Source organism: Equus caballus, chromosome 22 (genome assembly GCF_041296265.1).
Source record: "Equus caballus isolate H_3958 breed thoroughbred chromosome 22, TB-T2T, whole genome shotgun sequence".
NCBI classification, from domain to species: Eukaryota; Metazoa; Chordata; class Mammalia; order Perissodactyla; family Equidae; genus Equus; species Equus caballus.
The window spans coordinates 49,028,362-49,045,865 of record NC_091705.1 but is presented as its reverse complement, the minus strand read 5'-3'; the positions used below and the strand labels follow the sequence as shown (position 1 = coordinate 49,045,865).

Sequence of the window (17,504 nt, the reverse complement as noted above, 5' to 3'; positions counted from 1 at the left end):
AAAGTTGAAGGGAGGTTTACTAAGCCCTGCTAGTGTGCTGGCTGGCCTCGTGCAGGGCCTCCCCGGCAGCTGATTTGCAGGGTCCGGGCCACTGGCTTTGGTGCTGGGAGGGTGGGGGTTTGGATGCCCCAAACCCTCACCCTCAGCCACCTTGGCTGTGGGTCCAGGGCTCCCGGGAAGGAAGCGGGGAAGCCTCTGAGGGCTTTGGGTTTCAGGGTTTTGAAGATGAGAGAAAATGAGAAACCGGTGTTGGTTAAAGGATGGACGGAAGAGAAGGCAGGAGTGGCACCAGGGCCTGAGGTGTTTCCAACAGAGGCGTTTCTCCGGAGATGCAAAGAAAAACCTGCAGGAGATCACGGAAGTGGTTTCCTGTTGTTGTATTTACAAGCAGGAATGAGGGCCTCAGGCGAAGTGTGCTCAGGCAGATGCACGGACACCACAAAGTGAGGGGCTGCTGCCCCATGTGAGTGTGAGGTCCAGAGCAGCCCCGGGCCAGGACTGTGTGGCCGTGGGGTTGGAGGGGGAGCCTGGCTCTCGCTCAGAGAGACCATGTCCTCTGTTGCACCTGTTGGCAGGGGAGCCAGCCACGTCTTTTCTGGGGCAGTGTTTTCCCTACGCCTTCCAGAAAAGCAGCGAGATGAGACGAGGTACTTAGAGCCACAGAGCCCTGCGCTTGCAGAGTGGGGCACGTAGGCCCGTCCTTTCAGTGTTCATTAAGTGCGAGGCCCTGGCCCCCCTGGGACACACGAGGCAGAATGGAGTGTCCAGGACCAGGGGTGGGCAGATGTCCACGGGAGAGAGTACCTCGGCCTGGAGGGTATGTGCAAGAGAGCACTCAGCCGTGGCGACTGTAACGGGACAGTGTGTACAGCCTCGGGGACAGGAATGGGGACAGTACATGGGCCGAGGGGCAGTCTTGGCAACCTTGGGCCACACAGGTGGCACCCCTTGGTGGTGGACCTGGGGGAGGAGGGAGGTAGAAATGGGCCCAGAGGTTTGAGGGGTCTTCAGGGCCTGTGGGCCGTGACCTTCCTGACATCCTGTCATCCAGCACTTGGTGGGACTGTTTTTCTTTTTGTGATTTCGTTTAAGTGGCAAAGTGTTCCTAATGCCAATTTAAAGAACTATAAACACTATGCATCTTCTCGTGGGACACAGACACACTTAGGTGCATCTTGACCATATTTTTTCATCTCTTAAGTACGTAGCTCAGCATGCACATGTGACTTTTACGTAAGTCGGTCACGTGTGTTGTTCTGCAGTTGTCTTTTCACATCAAGAACACGTGTCCCCGCCAGCACACAGGTAGACTGCGTCCTTTTTGCTGGTGCGTGGTGTCTGTGGTGTGGCTGTGGCCAGTTGGCCTCCCCCCGTCCCCTGCTGGGCGAGTGTCCCACTGCACACAGACCCAGAACTGCAGTCACTGGGTCAACGGACATGTGCGGCAACACTGGTGCTGCCAAAAAAGACCCTCCCAGGCGTGTGTGCACTGCCCCACTCTGCAGGGTGGATGATAGACACTGAGCAAACCCTGTGCTTGTGTGGCACGTGGAAACTGCCACCTAATCGAGACTCTTGCCTCGTCATGAGGTCGGGCATCTTTGCTGTTGCTGGCCCTTTGTGTTGCTTTTGGGAATTGCTTGATATGTTTTTTGGCCAATTTTTTTTTTATTTTTTAGGAATACTAGCCCTGAACTAACTGCTGCCAATCCTCCTCTTTTTCTGAGGAGGACTGGCCCTGAGCTAACATCCGTGCCCATCTTCCTCTACTTTATATGTGGGACGCCTGCCACAGCATGGCGTGCCAAGTGGTACCATGTCTGCACCCGGGATCTGAACCTGCGAACCCTGGGCCGCTGAAGCAGAATGTGTGCACTTAACCGCTGGGCCACCGGGCCGGCCCAAGGCCAATTTTTTTTTTTTTTAATTAAGATTATGATCCAAGGCCAATTTTTAAAGTAGATAAGACAGGTGTGGTTACTAGCAACTTAGTCAAATTTTTGGGCAAAATTTTGTTTTCAGAAACTGTACTCTAAACCTGTTCATTACAAAATTTCAACCTGTCTGAAAATGTTTGATGTAGGGAAAGACACCTCTGCTCCCACCCTGCCACCCCCCCGGCCTCATTCTCATTCTCCAGTCCATACTGTGGGGAACAGTTCTGCCAGGGGATTTGCCCGTGTGCATGCATGTGTGCATGCGTGCACATGGTAGTGAGTTCTTAAACATAGCGTCTAAGGAGTTCGAGAGGACACGTACTGTCTAAGTTTCAGCAAGACTTTGAAAGTGGCTGTGTCAAGTGAGGAGGCTCAGAGATCAGGCGTAGGGGCCTGACGCTTAGGCTGTTCTCTGCTCCAGACGTGGACTGGTACCTGCTGGGCAACGGTTTGCCAGGCCAAGTGGTGGGAGGCCCGACTTGAAGGCGGGAGGAAGACAGGAGAGACCTGGCCATCTGAGGGCTTTGTGGGGTTTTGTTTTAATCTAACATGAGGTATATTTTCTAATCTGTAGCGTTCGAAGGCGTTGGTGGCACAGTAAATCAGCGCCTCCCGTCGCCTGCGTCGGCAGGTGTAGCTCTGGCCGCGGCTACTCCCGCCTTGGCCTTGGCCCTTGCCCTCGCCCTGGTGGGCTGTGTTTGCAGCTGGCCTGAGGAGTGTGGTTTGAATTAGTTTTCTCTTCTCTGAGCATCAGATAAAGGGCAGTTTTGCTATTGACTAATTTTCCATTAAGCTGGCTGAGCTTGCCCTACTGAGGTGACAGCGGAGCATAAGGAGTGGCTCCCAGTGCTCCCCCCAGAGGGAGGCTCGCTCCAGACCACCCGTCACGGAGCCAGGGCACAAACGGGCCATGGAATGGTGATTTTTAAGAAAAAGTCATAATGCACACTGCTAGGCAGGGGAGTTTTTATTACTGGGTTTTATTAAATGACTGGAAAATCACTTTAACATTTCAGGGCTGTTTTAAAGCATGTGTCTACTTACACCGTAAAGCCAGTCTAAGTTGGTGTTAGACTTTTATGTAAAATGCTACGCTCGGTAGTTTTTGGATCACATACCATCTGTGACGTTAATGCTACTTGCTGCATCTGTTCAGCTGAAGGGATGTGAAACTCTGGCTGCTGACACACTGTCCGGCGTACAGGCTGCTCTCTCCTGGCCCTTGGAGGTGTGATGGGTGTTTCCCAGAGGCCTCCCCTGGTCCTCACTCCTTGGGCCCGCAGCGCTGCTCGCTGGCGCGTCCGGTGCTGGCCATGTGTGCGCTGTCGCGGTCGCCTTCCCTCAGCTCTCCTGCCCCGCCCTCCACCTGCATGCCTACTGCATCTGTACGTGCCAGCGCCCCACAGTGCTCTGTTCTCCCCCCTTGTCCAGCCCCTGGGCTGGCCCCTGGCCCCTGTCGGTCATCTGTTGTGTGTCCGTGCCTGGAGGCCAGGAGCAGGTGTGCGGGGACTCACTGGGAGTGTGTGTCTGTCAGGTATGAAGGTAGCAGGGTGCCTGCTGCGGGGGCTCAGGTCAGAGTTCCTGGGAACACATCTGTTTACCTTGCCCTTGCCCTCTCTGCTCCCCCCAGCAAAGCTCAGTTCACTAGATTTGCATCTCTAGATAGCAAAGCATTTCCCACCTCCAGTTTTTATTTTGAAAAATTTCAAACTTAGAGAAAAGACTAATACAGTGAACACCTGTGTACTCTCCCCCAGATTCCTGTTGCTGACAGTTTTATGAAAGCCAGTTCATCTGGAGCTGACGTGGGGCCGGCGTTCATAGGTGCGAGCCTGTGCCTGTCACATGCTGATGGAGCCGTTAGGCAAGTGCTCCGTGGCTGCAATGTCCTAAATGTGCCGCTCCCTGGGGGAGGGTGTCTGTGGTGGACGTCAGCATCTTCAGGTCATAGTCGTAACAGGGCTGTGCCTCCGGCATGGGCTGGCTTAACAAAAACGTGTGTACGCATGCACCTTACACATTACATGTAGATGCATTCACATGTCGATAATTTCTAAATCTTACCGAAGTGTGTCAGTCATTTAAAGTTATCTTGTACTTAGAATTTGAGGAGATAACATTTGGGGGTGTTTTGGGGCCGGAAGCAGCCCTGGCGGGACGAGGGCTGAAACCATCCGTGCAGCCGGCGGCGCGAACCCCGCTCTGAGCGTTCTCCACTTCGAGCGCCCGAGGCCAGGACGTCAGGGCCGGTTCTCGGTCCCGAGCCTCGGGAGCGCCGGCCGTGCATGCTTCCTTAAGAAACAGTGACACTCAGCTCGGAACCCCGCCCGTGGGAGTTACAGCTTGGAAGATGCCACAGTCCCTGACTGAGTAGACGGGTCGCGTATCCTGGCAGGCTCCCTGGGAGAGGAGGGGAGCAGCTCACCAGCCGGGAGAGAGGGGCTGGGCAGGTGTTTCCTGACCGCTGCTCATCTCTGTCGCATCGGTAGAGTGAGTTGTGCCCACCGTCGTAGGCCCAGTGCGTGGCACATAGTCAGTGTTTAATGAATCTGTGACTTAGATGTCTGTGAAGGTGAGGTGAATGGTCTTGGAGTAACCAATGCAGAAAGTTATTTATTTGGCGAGTACATTTTATCCTGCTCTGAAGACACAGGGATGAAGAAGACAGTTGTGGGAGGAAGGATTTTGTGGTCTGAAGGAGGAGAAACGCAGCGTGTGGGGAAGTGAGGGCCTGGGGTGGGCACAGGGTGTGCCCAAGTCTGGCACGTTGTAGGCTCCTGAGCTTCTCTTGAATTCATTCCTTCGTGCAGACAATGAGGACCGCCTGTCAGAGTTAGTCCTGCCCGCGGGGAGCTCACATGAGGGGGCACAGACATTAGGGAGTGATTGCACAGTTCTCAAATTGCAGCTGTGACAGACGCCCGAGGCAGAGCTGGAGAGAGGCTGGCTCGCCCGGGGAGGGCCGGGCAGCTTCTCCTGAGGATGCCGGGCTTCAGTGGGCTCCAGAGGGTGAGTTGGGTTAGGAGGCAATTGGGAAAGAGGGAAGGTTCTGGGTGGAGGTCCTGTGGTGGGCAGCGGCTCTGTGGCTAGCGTCTGCATGCTGCGAGGTGAGACTGCAGAGAGGTGGGGGCTGCCCTCAGGGGCTTGGAGGCTGCCATAGGGAAGATGGCTTTATCCCAGGAGCCGTGGGAAGCCACCGAGAGCTTCCTGGCAGGAGAGTTTCGGAAAGATCACTCTGTTGTAATGGGAGATTCATGCAGGTGGTTCCATGTGTCGGTAGCTCATGCCTTCTTTACTGTGCCATTCTGTGGACGTGTCAGCCATTGTTGGACCTGTCATCTATTGGTGTACTTCTGGGTTGTTACCAGTTTGGGGCTGTTACAGATAAAGCTGCTACGAATAACTCTTGTAAGTGTCTCTGTAAGGGTATGTTCTTCCCTTCCTCCTGGATGTATGCCTAGGAGTGGAAGGCTGCGCCAGGCTGTGCTGAACTTCTTGAGAAACTGCAGGATGCCTTCCCACCAGCAGCACTGGAGAGCTCCACTTCCAGCACACCCTCGCGGGCACTCGAGACGGCCAGTCTTTACTTGGGCCAATTAGTGGGTGTATAATGGTATTGCATCATGCATTTAATTTGCGTTCCCCTAGTGACTAGTGATGTAGCATCTTTTCATGTGCTTATTTGCCATCTGTATATCATTTTTGGTGAAGTGTCTGTTCAAATCTGTTGCCCATTTTTTTTGAAGAATATTAGCCCTGAGCTGACATCTGCCACCAATCCTTCTCTTTTTGCTGAGGAAGATTGACCCTGAGCTAACATCTGTGCTCATCTTCCTCCATTTTATATGTGGGATGCCTGCCACAGCGTGGCTTGATAAGTAGTGTATAGGTCCGTGCCCAGGATCCGAACCGGCAAACCCTGGGCTGCCAAAGTGGAGCACACGAGCTTAACCACTACATGGTTGGGCTGGCCCCTGTTGCCCATTTTTTTGTATTAGGTTGCTTGTTCTCCTGTTATTGAGTTTTGAGAATTCTGTATATGTTCTGGATACAAACCTTTATTAGATATACGCTTTACAGAGATTTTCTCGCATCCTGTGGTTTGTCTTTTCATCTCTTAGCAGTGTATTTTGAAGAGCAGAAGTTTTTGATTTTGATGAGGTCCAGTTTATCAATTTCTTCTTTTACGGATTATGTTCCTGGTATCATATCTAGAACATCTTTGCCTAGCCTGAGGTCACAAAGATTTTTTCCTCTGTTTTCTTCCAGAAGTTTTAGAGTTTCAGGGTTTCAGTTTAGGTCTAGGATCCGTTTTGAGTTGATTTTGGTGTGTGGTGTGAGGTATGGATCCAAGTCAGTGATTCCATATGTGGACACCCACATGCCCCCGCATGTTGAGAGGTTGTCCATCTCCCGCTGAAGTGCCTCTGTGCCTTTGCTGAGAAGCAGCTGTCCATGTATTTGTGGGTCTATTTCTGGCCTCTGTTCTGTTCCTTTGATCTGCTTGTTTCCCGTTAGGCCAGTCCTACACTGTCTGGATTACTGTAGCTTTCTTGTGAATCTTGGACTCAGGTAGTGTTGGTCTTCTGACTTTGTTCTTTTTCATGGTAGTTTTGGCTACTCTGGAACGTTTGCATTTCTGTATGAATTTTGGAGTTGGCTTGTCCGTTTCCACACAGAAAGCTACTGGGACCTTGATGGATTGCGTTACATCTGCAGGTCAGTTTGGGGAGAGTTGATGTCTTAATGATGCTGAGTTTCCTTACCTGTGAACAAGATATGGTAAATCTCTGCAGGCATTTGGGTCTGCCTTAATTTTCTTCAGCAGTTTTTTGAGTTTTCGGCATAAGCTAGGGTGAAGAAAAGTTTATGATTTTACAACAGCATCTGAGGTGCAGGGAACTGCAAATGCTGGACCATGATTTGGGTCTGAAGCTTCATTTTTAACTAAATATTCAGAAATGCAGTGACGTCAGCACTCCCAGCACTTCAGCAACAGCGTTTTCTCCTGGGCGGTTCTTCCTTTGAGTCTTAAATTGGCCCCTGTGAAGATGAAAGAGAAAACATTTGGCTTAGTGGTAAACAGGTTTTAAAAGTGAGACGCGCCTGCACACACGGTTGCCGCTCGGGTGCCTGCTTAAAGAGACAGGACAAGCCTTGAAAGAGAGAAGCGCCCGGTTCCGGCATGCCCCTTTTCACACTCAAGGTCGTGTCCATGCTCGCTGGTGCCACTGTCTGGTGGCACTTTGGGGGCCGAGAATGAGAGTTTATCAGAAAGGATGGTCAGAGTTGTGCGTTTTGTGGGTGAGAGCAAGAAGGGGTGTCCCTAAAGTACGGGCAGGTCGTGGCCCTGACCAGCTGCTCTGGGAGGCAGGCAGCCCTGAGCCTCCTGTGGGCTGTGTGGGAGCCGGGCTCCTTTCAGAGGCAGTGCTGCAGCAGCTGCACGGCTTGGTGCGGTGGTGCGCTCCGCTCCCTTGTGCTTAGGTTTTGGGAGGGTGAGTGTGGTGCCAGAAGTAACTCAGGGCCCTGCTCACTCGCGTGTCTTCACCGCTGCCAGGTTTGCTGAAGTCACAGCTCTGCAGGTTTCGTCACATTTTGGGGGTAATGTGAAAGGCTAAGAGTAAAAGGAACATTTAGGCCGTAATTCAATCAGCCTTACCAGTGCCTGTGTTGGCATCTTGTAGAGTCTGCTGCCATTGGAGAGCTTGGGGACCTGCTGGAGGGGGAGCCTCTGGGCAGGCGGGGTGGCCTTGTCATGCTTTGGCCTGGTGGATGCTCCTTCTTCCATGCTCCTCCTTCTGCCAGCTGCAGCCTGGGGCCACCAGGTCCCTGGCCATCCTGTCGGTCCTCCTCAGAGCCTCCCCAAGCTCTGTCGAGCAGTTGGGAAGTGCTGCGCGGTGCTCAGTGTGAATTCTCCAGCTGGATTTCAGACTGCGCCTCGGCGGGGCGTTTCTCTACTCCTGTCTTGATTTGGCTTCTTAAGTGACAACGTTGGGGTTTGGGGGAATGGGTTCATTTTGCACATTTGATTGTGGGGGGCTTTGCCTTTTGTACCATTTTTGCAGACTCTCAGTGAGGTCTGAGAGGTGACAGCACTAGGGACCCCCGTGGAGGTGAGAGTGAGGGCAGGGCTCTGGTCCCTCTGACCTGGGCTGCCATTCCTTGCTCATGTCCTTGCAGCCCAGGCCATTTTCCCAGGCAAGATCCCCTCCGGGGTGGGGAGCCTCTGGGCTAAGGTGGAAGGACAAGCCTGTGTGAAGGGGTGTCACAGGCGAGGTCAGGGGGCTGGGGTGCAAAGCTCCCGGTGCCGACTCCCCAGGGTTTGCTGAAGAGCGTTTTCTCCGAAGTGATGTCTTCCAGGTGGAGGTTCCCAGGCCAGTCGAGAAATCCCCATTTAATTTGTAGTGTGGCTTTGGCTGACCTACATTTTGGTTAAAAATATAGTAAAAAGTGTTGTTATGAAAAGGATCAGAGCGACTGTCACCCTGGGTGTGAGCCCTTGAGTGTATCTTGAACTCTGGTGCTCGAGGCGGGGTAGGCTTCCTTCAGTCGTCAGGAACTAACTCGTGGTTGCCTCAGTGCTGGGATGGGGGGATGTGGCCCCACAGAGCTTGTGGGGCTGGCCTCCGGGAGGACTCTGGCTGCTGGACACTCCGCTTCCCGCCCCAGAAGTGCGCCTGCCTCCCAACAGGCGGGTGTCGTGGTCCTGCCGAACGAATGGGCACGTGGAGGCTCGGTCACTGCCAGTCGGTGCAGCCTTGAAACTATGCGTTGTAGTTTTAAAACCTGAGCTTTCACAATAGTGAAAAATAGAAAATAGCCTGTCTTCACCAGTAAAGAAATTAGAAATACATTTTGGATGAAATATTATGTAGCCACTGAAAATTATGTTTTTGAAGAATGTTTAATGACACGGAAAATGCTTATGATACAAGAAGTGAAAACGAGAAAATACCAAACTGAATATCACAAAATGCTCTCCATTTTCTTTACAGTTATCAGAACACGTATGTTGTACATATGCACGTAGGATAGCGAGTGGAAAGAAATACACAGCCCTATTAACCAAAGCAGGTAGGATTGCAGGAGATTTCTGTTTCCCTTGTCCGTCACTGCACTTCTCAAGTTTTCTCTCGTGAGCACTTATTTCTATACTAAGAGAGAGAGTAAGATAATTGAAAAGGAAAATCTAAGTTGTTTCTGTCTGCGTGGTCTGGCTGCGTCTTGATGATTGTTCGTGCAGTTGGCGGTTTTGGTTTCAGTGTTCTGAGTGGAGGAGAGGGGAGACGGTGAGGGCAGAAGGAGCCGGGTGGCCGGGCGCTGTGGGGTGAGGGGGGGAGGGTGGCTGCGAGGAGGTGAGGCTGCGTCAGGAGGCAGAGCCCAAGGCCTGGTCTTTGTTGTTACCTGCCTTTGGGAATTGACCACATTGGGCTGATTCGGTGAATCCGAAGGGTCTTTTGAAATGGAAGTTGTGTTTACCGTGGCAAGCTTGGCCTTCTTTTTCCGTCATTGAAGGGTCCGATGAGTATGGCCCTCCATATACAGCCCTGCTTGGGCACTATTGAAACAAAACTGCCAGGGTGCGTGTGTGGTGTGGGTTTTAGGTGCGTTTGTGTGGGAAGGCACTGTGGTGTGCCAGGCGGCTGCTTCGGGTGCTCTTGGAGGAGTCACTCAACCGTGGCCTCGGTGGCTGTCTGTAAGGTAGATCCCTTCCCTGAGCCACCCCTTGTGCACACTGAGGCTTGGGAGGGGGTCGCCTCCTGCCGCTGGGCCAGATGGATGTCCCCAGGCCGTGGTGCTGCCTGTAAATGCAGGCGATTACCTTTTCATGACCTTTCATCTGTAATTTAAATTAAATTAAGTTAAATTTTGAGACAAAGTTGTGTTTCTTTGCCTCTGCATGAATAGAAGCTGTACACTTATCTTTCTGTTTGTGATGAATGACTATAACCAGAGTGTACAAGATCCAGAACTGTGGTAATGTCCTTACAACGCGGCCTGTGACGCAGCAGTCGGTGTTCTGTCTTGGGCTGTCACGTGTGTCTGACTTTTCTTTTTGTCCAAATTAGTGGCTGTGACACACCGTCCTCCCAGCACAGCACCGGCCGCCGTGTGCACGTGAACTTCCTCCGCCTGAGGCGCCCGTGGCTGCTCGTGGTCGTGGGAGCATCATTGCGGCTGTTCAGTCGGTCATTTTGAAAGCATCCTGGCTGCCTGTGTGTCCGGTCGCGTCGGTCGGTTTTCTCACTCTTCCTCTTCTGTACTCACTTGGAGGCATTTTCAGTGCCCGAGCCAGGTGAAGTCACCTGCTTGGTCACACAGTCGCTTCTGGGCTGAACTTGGATCTTTCCCCTGCTGTCATCCTCACCACAGGCATGTGGCACAGCAGGCACGATCTATTTTCCTACACCTTTACTTTGTTGGCATTTTAACCACAACTCTATTTCATGAATATTTATTTAAATATTCCTTTAAATTTCCGTAAATGTAATTGTTTAAGCAAAAAAGCATCTGATAATTAAAGTGTATACATCCACTGCCACATCAGCAAGTTTGAAATCGGGGTGTTAGGCGTAGGTGCTGGGGGAGCCTTATGGCCTCACTGCCCTGCCGCTGGTGCGCTCTGGGCCGCTCAGCCGCATTGAGTATCGGCTTCTCAGAATTCTCAAGAGGAAGGAGCAGGGCCTCTGAATGGGTGAGTGAGTATGATGAATGAATGGTCGGGTGTGAGAGGACGGCATCAGGAGGGGTTTACCGAGCTTTCTCTTTTGGTGTCCCTAGCACATGCATGGACCTGGGTGGGTGGCTGTACCAAATTCCCTGAGGGTCTACACCCAACTCTGGTGATCATAGCTGACTCAAGCTGCACCCCCGCCCGCCAAGCCTTTCCTGAGTGTAGTGGGCACCTGCCGGGGCGCCGACGTCTGTTTCAGTGAGCCTTCCGGGCCTTTCTCTTGGCAGTGTGTTAGCGGGCTCCAGGGTTTGGAGATTTCAGCAGTGAGTTATTTGCAGCAGCTGAGTTTTTGGTTTTGTTTTGTTTTTTAGATTTCAGCATGGTTTATTTTAAAAGGGATGTTTTGGAGGGAAGCTCTCTTAGTGGGCATGAATGTGGTTCTTTTGGATCAAGAGTTGTAGACGTGAACCCAGGCAGGGGCCTCACTGTTGTTTCTTGATGTCATGACGGGTGTTGAAGGAGCCGGGGCCAGCAGCTTCAAAGACATCTCAGGCTTCCCGGATCGCTCCAGCTCCTGTCTGGTTGGGAGGGAAGGCCTGGCGTGACCGTGCGATGGCCAAGGGGAGCCTCTCAGGTTTGCTGTCTCCTTTCTGAGAGTACCGTTTGTAGCTTGCCTTGAGGGGAGGAGGAAAGGCTGCAAATGCAGCAGGCTTCCGGGCGTCCGAGGCTTGGCCAGCGTGGATGTGGAGATGCCTCCCTTTTCGTCCCATCTGTTTTTCACTGATGCGCGCGGCGCTGGGCTGTCTGCTGGGGCCACGCTTGAGGAAGAGTATGGTGTTTGAAGCTGTCCTCTGCAGCTCTGTCATAGCTGTGTCATGGGAAATTGAGTGTAAAGGTCAGACAGCTGAGGTCCTGTTTCTCATGGAATCTGTGATATAATTGGTTGCTGGTTTTTGAGCTAAGATTAATGCCAAACCTGAGGATAGGATTTGCATTCCAGTGATTTAGCTCAAGTACCGTGAATTGCGAGTGGTTTTCCCTGAGTGTTTATGTCTCTGTGTTGTGGGTGTCCCAGGTCAGCTGTGGGCACAGCACTGCCCCCGCACCCAGGAGGGCTGTCGGGCGTGCTGTGTCTCTTAGGCCCTGCCAGCCGTGTGGATAGAAGAGAAGGGGTCGAGAGCCGTGCTGCCCACCTCCAGAGACGGAAGTGGGGGCAGGAGATGGAGTGACTTGCTTGAGATCTGAGGCCCCAGCCACAACGCCTCCCCGACACCTGCCGAGTGGTGAACTTGGCCACGCCCAAGGCAGCGTGAGCCCTCGGCAGCCGGTGTGGGGGAGAGTGTGTGGCTGTGGGGACTTGTGCCAGGCCCTCGGGGTCCCTGCGCCTGTCTTCCTCATCTTGAAAGTAGGTACATGGCCATGCAGGCCAGCGTGGGGTGGCTGTGTGGCATGCTTGGGGCAGTGTGGCATGCAGAAGCTTTGCTCCCTGGCTTATTTATAAAAGGAAGTCTCAATTGCTATTAGAATTCCATGAAAAAAACCTTTTGAAGTTTTTTCGTCCTGTGTACTATGTTTACTGGCAAGTGTGTTTAGAGTTCAGTGACTTTGTATGTTTTACAACTTCTCCTTTTTTCTTTTCAGAGCTGTCAGGCTCCTCTCTGGTAGGGTCAGTGCCTTCATCGGCTGTCTGGGGTGGGGCGTATTTCCTGACGCCAGCTCTGCTTTATCCCCAGGTATGGTCCTCGTGCGGAGCGAGAATGGGCAGTTGTTAATGATTCCTCAGCAGGCCTTGGCCCAGATGCAGGCCCAGGCCCATGCCCAGGCCCAGCCTCAGACCACCATGGCACCCCGTCCCGCAACCCCCACCAGCGCCCCTCCTGTCCAGATCTCTACCGTCCAGGTGAGTGCACACCTGCGCCCCACCACGCCCACCTGCGGGGAGTCTGGCCGGATCCGTGAGGGTTGAGGAGGGTGGCCGTGCTGCCTCTGTGGGCTGTCCTGTCGTCCACTGTTGGGGCAGCTGACGCTGGTGTCAAGGACAGCACTGCTTTGAGGGGTCAGCCCCTGCGCCCATGCACTGCGAAACTGTGGGTCCTGGCCCCTTCCCTTCTCTCTTGACTTCACCGTCTTGTGCCTCAGTTTCCTCTTCTGCAACGTAGAGATTCTACCTAGTCGTCCCTTGTAGGGCTGTTATGAGGGCTGAGTTAAGACATTTAAAGTGCTGAGAGTAGTGGAACAGAGTGAGCACTGAGTAAGTGTCAGCTATTATTATCAGGGAGGCGCATAAGAACTTTACAGGATTATGGTAAATGGTCCCCCTCCTCCCACGCACGGATATCTAAGCCTTGTGGGGTTAGTTCCCTGACCCCTGAGACTGTGTCCGGAGGACAGGTTCTGATACTTGAAGCAGAGTGCCTGGGACGTGCCCCTCCCTGAGCAGGCAGCGTTCCTTGTCAGTCTCGTCGTCTCTGTTTGGGCACGTGCCAGCACCTTACGTTTCCGCTCTCTTTCCTGGTGCTTTTCTCTCTGGTGCCGTAATTCTGCTATTCTGAGCTAGTTGGCTAGTTAGAAACTAAAGTGGAGACTAGAAAGATCTTAAGAACTCTTTTCTCCTGTGATTTCAGCAGCGTTCCCCCTGGAGTTGAGGCCCCTACATGGTCGACTGAGGTCATGTATATGCTCAGAGACTCACAAAGTACCCACCTCCCCATTTATTGAATGTCTGAAATAGCTCAAAACAGTGTTTTCAAAGTCTGTAGAGTTCTGTTAAGTAAGATGCAGACGTAAGACATTTGTGGTTTCACTTTAACTCTTGGTTGTGTGTGTCGCCATCTGACTGTCAGCATTTTTGCTGTCAGTCTCCTCTCATACCAGCTTCAGCGTCCCCTTGCTCAGGACTGAGCCGTCTTTCTGCCCGGGATTAGGGTGTCAGCAGGCTGCCTGGGCCACCGTCTCCTTTACTTCTCTTCTGTAGCACTGGGGCCGGTCTTTAGACCCAGGGGACATATGCTTCTTATCACCTTCATCACTTTTTTCGTGCTTGTGAGCAGGATCACCAGAAATCCACACCGGAACTGATTTCCCAGCTATCTGCATTCTTTAAAGACCATTTTTGGTAGACTTTGTTAAAGGAGTCTAAAGATTTCATCATACACTTTTTACTTTGGTAAAACAGTTTAGAATTGGGTGGCTTCATTGAAAGTTGTGAATGGGCTTGTGGACACACTGGAGTGGACCGCTGCCCTGTTGCAGGGTTGATATGGGGTGCACTGGGTGGCGGAGAATTAACTTTCACTTGTCGCTCCTTTTAGATGACTCTTACTTACTTTTCAGGCACCTGGGACCCCTATTATTGCACGGCAGGTGACCCCAACGACCATAATTAAACAAGTGTCTCAGGCCCAGACGACGGTACAGCCCACCACAGCATTGCAGCGCTCGCCCGGAGTGCAGGTGAGACGTGGCTCGGGGTGGCGGCATCCTGGACGCGAAGGCGGGGCTGCTCGAGTCTGGCTGGTGGATGCGAAGTGGAAGTGGCGTTTAGTGGGAAGGCTCCCCTGAAGAAGGTGTTTTATCTGACTGCCAGCACAGGGTGGGCAAAGCTTCCTTTTCTTTAAAGCCACACGGAATTTAACACCAGCAGCACTTTTAAAAGCGCTCCATTATGTAAGAAGCATAATTAAAAATGTCATCTTATTAATATTTGATTGTAAGGCATCTCCGGAGCAGAAAGAGTCTATAGTGTAGACAGTTTGCGCGTGTGCCTGTCTGCCTGTAAACGCATTGATGCATCGTGATAGCAGCTCTTGTGTGAGCATCGAGTCCCAGCACCCTTCTTACTGCTTATGTGCGTTAATTTGTGTAATTCTCACAACACTTATTGATGAGGCATTGCCCAGTGAGGTGTGAGAGGTTCTAGAACTTGCTCTTGGTCTCAGCCAGCACAGCCTTGGAGCCTGCACGCTGGCCGCCAGGCTGCACTGCCTCCCTGTGTCCTGTGTCCTTCACCTTCAGTTAATGAAGTGGTTCCAGAAGCGTTCCCTATCAACCCTGGTGGGGTTGGTGTGTTTGTTTGTTCTTTAAATAGTGTTTTAAGCTGTGGGAAGGGAGAGTGTTCTAGAGCAGGTGCTGACTCTCCCTTGGCGTGTTTTGATGCTCCTGACAGCTCAGCCGCTGGTCTTAAAGCTGAGGAGAGGGGCCATGCCCCGGCTAGGCTGGCCCCTCCCTTGACAGAGGAGGAGACCCCCGGTCAGGGAAGCGCCTGCCCTGGCCGCCAGCTTGCAGCAGCCAGAAGCAAAGTGCTTCAGAGCTGTCGCCGTTCATAAGGGTTTGTGAGCGTCCGTCATAAGTGCATGTTAGCGGCTTGCAGGGTTTGCTGTCATAATACTCAGTTACCTGTCATAAATACAGTGTTAGCTATGTTTATTAGGCATCTGCGGCGTGCCAGGACTGCGCTTCCATGCATTGCTGATTTATGTGTAACCCCCAGTGCAGTGCTGTCGGGTCGGCACTGTTCCCATTCCAAGCGAGGAAACCGAGGCCGAGAGGTGGTGTGCAGCAGCAGCTTGTGGAGGCCGGGGAGCACCCCCACCCCCACCCCCGCGCTCTCTCCACTCTCTCTGGGTCTCGTCTGCATTTGCCTTTCGGCGTCTGCAGTGGGGGACACTGCCCTTCAAACAGCTCACAGAGCGGTGCAGCCCCCAGTGGATGAGCTGCAGCAGCGGTCGTCTGTGCGTCAGGAGCCTGTGCCCAGGAGACCGGAGCGTTCCTGCGACAGAGTCTTTCCGCCCAAGTTGAGTCTGAGTTTCAGTTGTGGTAGAAGGCCGTGCCTTCACTATAGTATGCTGTACTCTCCTATGCTTTACTGTACTTACTCCGCTATGCTTGACTATATACTCTACTACACATTCACCATGCTATAGTGAAAGGTGATTTTTCTGAGAAGGTAGTGAAGCTCGTAGTTTTTGTGTCAATTTTAGTGGAAGGTAAACTTATGAAAGAGGTAGACACAATCTCAGTATCGTCCGGGTGGAACATGGGTTCATTGGACCAGTAGAAGTAAATGTGAGGCATGATTGTGGCGTGAAGGAAAACTCCCAAAGGATGACAGCCTTGGATATTTCTGGGTGTCCAGAAGCAGCTCCACTGTCTTCCCCTCGCTACCTAGAGGTGGCTGCTTGGTTTGTTCTTTTATGTTTTCTTCCTTTGAAGTTTTTTATTTGATGTTTTCTAGTTGCAAAAGTAACACATGCTTAATGTTACAATAAAAGAATACATAGTTTATGAAGAAAAGGCCCATCATCTCTTCCAGCTCAGTCTCTGCCAGCTCACGTTCCTCCCTTGAAACAGTGTCCACAGCCCTTGAAACGGTGTCCACCGCCCGGGGAACTGGGAGAACCTTAGAGACCTGCGGAAGTGCCGGCTGCAGGTCGCAGCTGCCTGCCTGCTCCAGGTGCCCTTGGAGCGCCCCCAACAGAGCAGGCGGGCAGGCGGAAGCAGTCACGCTCGGGGCCTCTGCTGCCCCTTACTTTCACAAGTCGTAAAAAAGTAACGTTTAAAGAATTGGAGAGAAAATGCTGAAGGCTAGATTTACAAATTGGAAAACTACTAATTAAAAAAAACCAATAAACATTTGTGTCGTGATTGTTCATGTAGAATAGAAATCTCGGGAATCTGGCTAAGCCAGCAGTTTGAATTGCCCCACTTTATTGATTGATGGGTAGCTGTTCATTTGCTTAAATGCATTTGTTTAGCAAAATAGCCCCTCTCTGCTAACACTGACTCCCTTCGGTTTCTCAGGTCTGCTCTGAAAAACCCCCTTTTCCATGATGTTTCTTGATGAGACTTGCTTTTGAAGAGCAAAGCAAGGTTGTTCTGGTAGTGGAGGGGCCAGGGACCCCCACCTGATCCGATACCTGTGGGAGGGCTGTCGCGTGGATGTGACGTCCTGCCGTTCTTGTCGCCAGCCTTCTCTCTGTAAACCAGATGATAGGTTTTTCAGTTGTAGTTTCTCTGTTTTTTTAATTTCCCAGAGATAGGATCTGGTTTAGTTATTAAGAGATGATTTAGGGGCCGGCCTGGTGGCATAGTGGTTAAATTTGCGCAGTCTGCTTTGGCGGCCTGGGGTTTGCTGGTTTGCATCCTGGGTGCAGACCTACACACCACTCTTGAAGCCACAATGAGGTGGCATCCCACATAGGAGAACTCGGAGGACCTACAGTTAGGACATACAACTATGTACTGGGGCTTTGAGGAGGTTAAAAAAAAAAGAGGAAGATTGGCAACAGATGTTATTAGCTCAGGGCCAATTTTCCTCACCAGAAAAAAAAGAGATAATTTATACTGGTCACCATGTGACTTTTAAGATCGACTTTTGACAACCAGGTTCTTTCCAGCAATTGACTTCATTTCTATTAGTTTTTGCTACAGGTGCAAAATATTGCTTCCTCAGGCACTCAGGACTGCAGCCCTCAGGGGCATGGTTTATCGTGGAGCCTTCCGTGGGTCCCTTGAGGGTGCCTGTCCCGCCAGCACACACCTGTCCGGTGGGGAAGTCTCATTTTCTTATGAGGGACAGGAAGGCTGTCTCCCTTTAAATAGGCCTCTATTTACCTCATGTTTTGGATTCTTGCAGCCTCAGCTTGTTCTGGGCGGTGCTGCCCAGACAGCTTCCCTCGGGACGGCCACGGCTGTTCAGACGGGGACACCTCAGCGAACGGTCCCAGGGGCCACCACCACCTCCACAGCTGCCACGGTGAGTGCTGCCTTGCCACGCCGCTCACCACCTCCTGGGCAGCTCAGCCCACCCCCTGCTGGTCAGGAACGCAGCTCAAGGCGCCTGGTCCACATGTGGCCACACGCTGTCGCCTCCTTTCCTCCCAGGGCCCCAGGAA

At 52.2% G+C, this 17,504-nt stretch overlaps 1 protein-coding gene across 2 annotated transcripts in view; it reads left to right on the top strand.

Moving 5' to 3' along the window:
- TAF4 (TATA-box binding protein associated factor 4) overlaps window positions 1-17,504 on the top strand; it is a 75,726-nt gene that overhangs the window by 31,565 nt on the left and 26,657 nt on the right. For both annotated transcript variants that reach the window (XM_001490975.5, XM_070247484.1), the window contains 3 exons: window positions 12,345-12,511; window positions 13,945-14,064; window positions 17,246-17,365. In XM_001490975.5, coding sequence (XP_001491025.4) covers window positions 12,345-12,511; window positions 13,945-14,064; window positions 17,246-17,365 — 407 coding nt within the window. The remainder of the gene's footprint in view (window positions 1-12,344; window positions 12,512-13,944; window positions 14,065-17,245; window positions 17,366-17,504) is intronic.